This window comes from Mesitornis unicolor, unplaced genomic scaffold, assembly GCF_000695765.1.
Source record: "Mesitornis unicolor isolate BGI_N332 unplaced genomic scaffold, ASM69576v1 scaffold1668, whole genome shotgun sequence".
Taxonomy (NCBI): domain Eukaryota; kingdom Metazoa; phylum Chordata; class Aves; order Mesitornithiformes; family Mesitornithidae; genus Mesitornis; species Mesitornis unicolor.
This window is the reverse complement of record NW_010201089.1, coordinates 47,786-55,518: the sequence shown is the minus strand read 5'-3', so window position 1 is coordinate 55,518 and position 7,733 is coordinate 47,786. Positions and strand designations below refer to the sequence as shown.

Sequence of the window (7,733 nt, the reverse complement as noted above, 5' to 3'; positions counted from 1 at the left end):
CCCTACACCACAACTATTTCTGGCAGAACAAAAGTAATTCTCAACATTTCTGTATCAGCAGGACCGTAGCCATTACTGACCCAAAGACTGGTATAGCAAGGAGGGAAGCTGGAGAGACTCTTCAAAGCCAAACCTTCCCTGGCGTGGCCTCAGCATTGCTAAGCTGCTGCTTTAGGGACCCAACAGCCTGTGCAGGTTTTAGCAGCAGCTGCCACGTGACTGCAGCGTTGCTTTAGTTTTCAAGAGCAACCCGAGGCAATCTCAGCTCATTCTCCCCTAATGTGGCTGTTCAGTCAGAAAAAAAAAGTGTATTACTGCATCCCTTGGAGGGAAAAGCACTTTGCCTGGTGTTCTGCAACACGGGCAGCAAGGGGCCGCTCGGGCTCAAGGTGGATTTGGTATCCACAAGGAACACAACATTTTCTGCGTGAGGGGAGGAAGTTCTTGGTACAGGGGCAAGGCTGCGTAGATGTGCTGGAGCCCTGCAAATGGCACGGAGGATTGCCAAGGGGTAAATTGGAGAAGGTGACAAAAGGAGCATCATGGAAACTCAATGCTCCCTACAAACATGAACCACTATTTGTAACAGGAATTGCACCCTTTTTAGGCTGAAGAAACAGGAGCCAACAATCCCTAGATCTCACCTGGGAACAACTGTCTCTAACAGCACCAGGGGGGCTCATAGGATCAAGGGATGCAGAGCTGCAGCTGAGTTGGTGTTTGCAAGTCACTCAAGCTGCCGACATATGGTGCTGCTTCCACAGCGGTCTAGGGCTGAGCCTGAACAGATGTATATTGGCAAAGAAACTGCTCGCGGTCACTAGGCCAAGAAATCCAGTAGCAAGCAGAGTAAGAGCAGGCTATTTTCAGACACTGCTGGAGAGCGGCCAAATTCACAGGGTTTAGGGCAGAGAGAGGTAAAGGACAGGAATATGGTCCACGTTTGGAGAGGAGAATGGGAAGAGAAATCTGACAACATAAACCCCACTGTACAAACACAGAAGCAATGCTGTCTGCCCTGAGGAAAAGCATTTCTGGACAAATGCTCATAAACCTTCCCTCAAAACCTAACACAGGCTACAGCTTCAGACTGGGACACAGGCAAATGTTTCCCCACGGCAGTGTCGGGACAGTGCTGCAGTGACAAGAGGCAACCGCCAGTCTTGCCCTGTTTAATGCTCTCATCTGTAAAATAGGGTAATGTTTCCTACCACCCAAAAAGTCAAGATAAGTAAATGAGTGAAGTTGCTGTTTTGAAACAATGCGCATGAGTTTTCCAATAGCAAGCAGTTCCAGTTATGCCATCAATTCAGTCTAGGCTTTGTTTAGAAGAATGAGGTAGTCAGATGCCGTTTTAATTTATTTTTTTTAAGTTATACTTTCAGATTAAATTTTCCTTTGTTAAGCAACTGGACTTTGCTTCACAAAATACTGATCTTTAGGGGTGTACCCTTAACCAAGGAAAGCAGCCTGGCCATAGGGGAGCTAACACAATTTACATCAAGTGACAAGCAAGGCATGTATGTCATTAATACAGGATTAGCAGTTCAAAGAATTAGAAATGCTTTACCCTAATAAAAACTGGCCCAGGCTGAGGATAGCAATCAATTGCACAGAAGAGCTGGTTCAGCTGTTGGATATGCTACAGCAAAACCCAAAAATACCAGGCAGGAGAGGAGCACTTGAACTGAAGGCATGGACTGTTAAAGACATCAGGACGAACGAAGAGGCACAATGAATTTTTCTTAGAAACAACCACTGATTTGAGTACCATACAATGTTAAGGCATTTAAAAATAACCAAGTCACTTTACACTACGGTATTGTGGAAGGTCAACTTGGGGATGCATTAATTTTCTCTCCATCTTTTAGACACGTTATGCCTAACATTTCAATACAGTCACCCACGCTCCAGAGCTACAGAATATCAAGATGTGGAACAATCTCAGACTTTGAAGTTAAGTAGATGTTACTTATTCAGGGCTTGTTTTGCAGAGCCTGAGGATCTGTAACTCCCTAGGAACTTCAGTTGGCATCACTGGTACTCAGCTTGCATTTATGCTCCCCCCTTACATCTGTCCCCTATTTTGGCACACAGTCACAACACAATGTCTTCAGTAAGGGATCTCAAAATGGGAATACCAAAACATTTCAGCTTATTAAGATTCTGAGAAATCAACACAGCAGGACTAGGAATTTAATTTTTTTTTTTAAAAAGACATACTTAATTTTTCCAAGATCTCTTCATCTGACATTTTTGGCTTTTTCTTTTGTTTCTCCGTATTCCTGACCAGCATGTCAGGTGCCGCTGTGCTGTTTTCCGAGGGTGAAGAAATAGGAGAGGTCGCTGCATCTCTGGTAGGAGGAGGAGGAAGGGGGTCTATCACAGAGCGGGTGTATATCTAGTTTTGTGGAGAAAATTATACATATTAATACAAACCCAATGAAGAATTAAACACTTCTATTTATCTTGTTATTGACAGGGATGCATTTCTATAGCTACTCTGTTAACAGCAAGGACTCTCTTGTCCCACCACGACCAGGCAGGCAATATTATGAAGGTGTTCTGCCAGAGGGAATGGCACCCACCTCCTGCCTCCTGCTCCCAAGAAGGGCTCAGCACCACACCATGCAGCGCAGATGAGAAGCCACAGTTAAGACCTGACTGTGACTGAAGGAAAGCTGGGGAGGGACTGTTTACAAGGGCAGGTGGTGAGGGGGTATGGCTTTAAACTGCAAGAGGGTAGATTTAGACTAGATATTAGGAAGAAGTTCTTTACTGTGAGGGTGGTGAGACACTGGCACAGGTTGCCCAGGGAAGCTGTGGATGCCCCCTCCCTGGCAGTGTTCAAGGCCAGGCTGGATGGGGCTTTGAGCAGCCTGGGCTGGTGGGAGGTGTCCCTGCCCATGGCAAGGGTTGGACTGGATGAGCTTTAAGGTCCCTTCCAACCCAAACCTTTCTGTGATTCTTTGATTTCTGCTCACAGATTTTGTGTGTTCAGGTCGTGGAGCTATCACGGGGGGTGGAGCTGCATCATCTTCATCATCTTCATCTTCAGACACTGAGGGCACTGCTGGGGTCTCAGAGACAGCCTTCACATTCTGCATGTGGTTACACAGAGAGCAAAAATTAAAACCCAATAATTTGTTATAAATAAACCCAATCACAAATGTTGGATTAAGCTCCTAACAGATACTGATTTGAAGCAAGTGCAGAAAACAATCATCAGAACAGGCTAGCAAGTTGCAATATCTGAAAAATTCAAACTCCAAACATCCTGAGCCTTGGTGGGAAACTGAGGGACAGTCCAGTATTGCCTGATGATAAACTCAAAGCCACTTTTAACCTTTTAAATGTGAAACTGGATTTGAAGTTCATAGCATCCTTTATACTATAAACATTTCCAAATAAACTTGGTGAGCTACTCAACCCACTAGACCAGTTCTGCTTGTGCTCCTGCTTCCAGGTTGCTTATCATCAGTTCCCTATGAATGGCAAGGGAAAAAGTGCTAAAACAAAGTTCTCTCTGGAAGAGGAGGAAAATAATGGAATATTTCACTGAATCCAAAGTATTTAAAGTCATCAACATCCTGACATGTAATTGTTCAAGTGCCCCTGACATAACACAAAAGCTTAGCCTGTTAAAAGTATCAATAAAACACATGACAGCTCCCTGAATATCCACAAAATTAAAGATTACCTACCCAGCATTCTCCAAAAATACTAGGCTAACTCAGCAGACTGATAACTACTGCTTTTTTCAGGATATACTTTAAAATCCTACAGCCTGAGATATGCTAAGTTCTTGACATGTAATAATGAGCAATGGCAAAAAAAGTTCTCCTTTTATGAAACATCTTAAATCGAGAGTTTTGTTTCTTCCACCTCACACACCCGTACAGAAACCTATCGTGTCTCCTCATAAAGCAGACAGGAGTGGTGCCTGCCCTGGTAAAGAGAGAGTAAAGGTCAAGCAGAGAGAACTGCTTATTTCCTTCTCTGCTGGAGATTAATTTGGTTAATCAAGATTAGTTTTGGTCAGTCAGACCTTGCAGGTTAGTAATTGAACTTTTTTAGATCACAGATGTTTATAGAGATATATAAAACCTGAAAGCAGAGCAGTTATCATATTCTAGGTACAGGAACAGATCAACTTCTACAAAACCAGAACAATTTATAGTCATTAATTCACTAATTTTTATTCACTAATTAACTATTCACTAATAAAAGTTTATTCTGTCTACCTGATTCTCCCCTAGTAGAAAAAAAATAAACAAAAATGAGAGCACCATGCCATTTTAGGATAATTTATCTGTTTTTATAAATATATATTCACAATATAAACATATATAGTTTAGATTTGAAAATGCTAAGCAAACTAAAAGTTTACAGGTAGCTAACACTACTTTATGCAAGTTTTTTAATCCCCAAACTTGAAACGGAATGAGAATATAAGGCTTACCAACATGTTTGATGAATTGTAATCCTCTGTCGATTTATCTGAAAGAGGCAGATCGTAATGCCATTATAAATGAGCTGTAAATGCAGCAGCAATGGGGAGAGAAGAAAGGAACAAGCTCCCTTCGGAAGGAGCAGGAAAAAGGCAGCTCCCAACCCTAGGCATCACCTTCAGCTGCCCAAAACAAGGTGGCACCTGGCAGATACAGGAATAAGGGGGAAAGTTCTGCAGGCAAATGCAGGGGCCCCAAATCTCTGCTGCAGGAGGGTGGAATTTCCCAGATCAACACTTGAATGAATACTGTCCTCCATCTCTATACACAAAATATACTCAATGGGCTAGATCACCAGCAGAGGCATTGCAGTCAATCCAACACCTGCAAGACGTTCGGTTTCAGCCACCAAAACTTCCTGGAATAGCAACACAGGACCCCATGAGTCAACTGGTGGGCTTCTGGTCTGACCAACCACACACAAAATCTGTGCTTTTATCTCTGCCTGGAGCCTTCCTAATCAATATCAGTTACACAGAATCACAGAATCACAGAACGTTAGGGACTGGAAGGGACCTCAAAAGATCATCCAGTCCAATCCCCCTGCCGGAGCAGGAACACCTAGATGAGGTTACACAGGAAGCCGTCCAGGTGGGCTTTGAATGTCTCCAGAGAAGGAGACTCCACAACCTCTCTGGGCAGCCAGGGCCAGTGCTCTGTCACCCTCACTGAGAAGAAGTTTCTTCTCAAATTGAAGTGGAACCTCCTGTGTTCCAGTTTGTGTCCATTACCCCTTGTCTTATCATTGTTTGTCACTGAGAAGAGCCTGGCTCCATCCTCGTGACACTCACCCTTTATATATTTATAAACATGAATGAGGTCTCCCCTCAGTCTCCTCTTCCACAAACTAAAGAGACCCAGCTCCCTCAGCCGTTCCTCATAAGGGAGATGCTCCACTCCCTTGATCATCTTTGTAGCCCTACGCTGGACTCTCTCCAGCAGTTCCCTGTCCTTCTTGAACTGAGGGGCCCAGAACTGGACGCAATATTCCAGATGCGGTCTCAAAGTTCTGGTGACACGGCTCTATCTCCTTAAAAGAACCAGAGCAGGGATTAATATTTAGAAAGGGAAGGAGTTAAAGGAAAAAGAAGTGGTGGTTTCAGGAGTTCTCCAGTGGGCAGGTAATCAAGAAGGCACAAAACCTTGGAGGCTTTGATTTTTAGAGGAATTCAGCCAGCAGTTACCAAGCACTTAGTAGCTGAAGTGTATTCCTCAATCACAACACACAGGAGCAGAGAGACCCTCACCCTAAGCACACATGAAGCAACATCCACATCTACACTGGAAACTGAAACTGGTGCAAAATTTAGCCACCTGTTTTCTCCAGGGCTTTTCCTTGCTGGGAACCCAACAGCAATCTGGGATATGCCTTCCAGGTGCTGGCCTTAAGCCTCAGAAACCTATGTGTTCTGGGGACTTAACCAGTCGACTGACCTCCTCTTTTGCAGCTATGCTGGTCAACAGGATTAACAGAACAGTATTTTAAAGGAAGAGAGGTGCTTGAGCAGTCAAAGAATCGCATTCACTTTTTTCTTGACAAGAGAGATCTATTTGTCAACTAAATGAAATAAACCCCACGTGCAATGACTAACGGAAAGTCAGATAAAGCAGCCGTATGAGACAATAACCACATACCTGTGAAACTCATGTACTTCTGGCTGTTGGAGATCTTCTTGGAGTTGTAAAACTCCAACACATCCAGCACTGCCTGGGGGTTCTTCTTCTGCTCCGACTTGGTGATGTTGGAGGTCTGCAGTAAACGCGCCCATTGCTCCGGCATTCCCTGTGGGGAGATAGAACTCGTTAGCTTGCAATCAGCCTAACGTGGTCTGCCACACTGTTTCTGGGGTTACCCAGTGCCGTGGGAGAGAGAGGGAGAAAAGAGGAGAGGAAAGGAGAAGAGACAATGAATCAACACCTTCCTAACCACTGTCTATGTTACCAGTCACACGTTCCTTACGTGGACATGCAAATGCCAGTCTGCTCACGAGGTTCTGGGTGAGTCTCACACCCTTTGAAGACCAAAGCTCAAAGGCAGAAAGAAGTAGACCCAAATGCTGCAGTCCAGGAAGAGCTTCGAGCACGAACAAAAACTTTATGCACAGATATACACATATTTACATATATCCAAGAAAGAATGCAGAAGTAAGATACGCTGTATAGCACCATTTAAAGGCCTCAAGTTGCACCCAGAGAGGTTTAGGTTGGATATTAGGAGGAGTTTCTTTACTGAAAGGGTTCTCCAGCATTGGAATAGGCTGCCCAGGGAGGTGGTTGAACCATCCCTGGAGGCATTTAAAAGACGAGTAGATGTCATGCTTAGGGACATGGTGTAGTGGCAGACATAGGATTGTTGTAATGCTTGGACTAGATGATCTTAAAGGTTTTTTCCAACCAAAACCATTCTATGATTCTATCTCGCACAATGAACGTACAACATTCACTTAAGCCTTCTTGTAGCACTAAGAGTTCTTTGATAACAGCAATTTGGTGCCTATTGTAACCAGAGCGGGGACAACAGCGATGTTAACCTCACACATGAAGCTCCAAATTTCATTACAGGGACATCATTTCAGCCAGAAAATAAATACTTCTGGAGTACAACCCACCTGGTGCTTTTCATCACCAGCAAGAATAACGGTTTGTATAGACAAAGTGGCAAGTGACTGAAATCCTTTATCAATAAAGTTACCCTTCCTGTTCAAAAGGATGCCTAGATACAGCACTCAAGTAATGCCCCACAGCTACATTTAGGTTAGCTTGATCAAGTCTAGAGGCTGACATGCAAATCACAACTGTACACGATTCATGTTAGGAGAGCAAAGTCCCTGAAAAAGAAGCTTATTAAAGACAGGTAGAAACAGCTTGCTCAAAAACAACTTCTGTTGCTATTAAATACTATCTTGTAATCAAAAAGAATGATATGATGAAATACAACTTTGTCTTCATAGTATTTTGCATGTCAATAAAAAAACCTGCCCATAAGAGCATCTGACATTCAGCTGTAGCACAGCACATGCACATTCACAAATAGTTATACACATTCCTGTGTCTCCTAACTGAGAGCTCTCAGAGACTCATTTAGTGGACACAGACTACGCTGCAGTCCTAATCCAGCTCCAGAGAGGAAGGGAGGAGAGAAATACCAGAAAAACAGGAAAGGAAAAGTTTGCTGGCAGCCTGAGCTGCTGGGATGTGCCAAGTTCGACAAACAGTCTCTCA

At 43.8% G+C, this 7,733-nt stretch overlaps 1 protein-coding gene across 2 annotated transcripts in view; it reads right to left on the bottom strand.

Annotated features, from left to right (window-relative positions):
• PAK1 (p21 protein (Cdc42/Rac)-activated kinase 1) overlaps positions 1-7,733 on the bottom strand; it is a 42,665-nt gene that overhangs the window by 15,439 nt on the left and 19,493 nt on the right. Inside the window, exons 4-7 of one of the 2 annotated variants that reach the window (XM_010189952.1) lie at positions 6,147-6,294; positions 4,463-4,500; positions 2,985-3,101; positions 2,224-2,401 (exon numbers count right to left, since the gene is read on the bottom strand). In XM_010189952.1, coding sequence (XP_010188254.1) covers positions 2,224-2,401; positions 2,985-3,101; positions 4,463-4,500; positions 6,147-6,294 — 481 coding nt within the window. Of the gene's footprint in view, positions 1-2,223; positions 2,402-2,984; positions 3,102-4,462; positions 4,501-6,099; positions 6,295-7,733 lie in introns of both variants that reach the window. The other variant, XM_010189951.1, reaches the window with a different exon arrangement.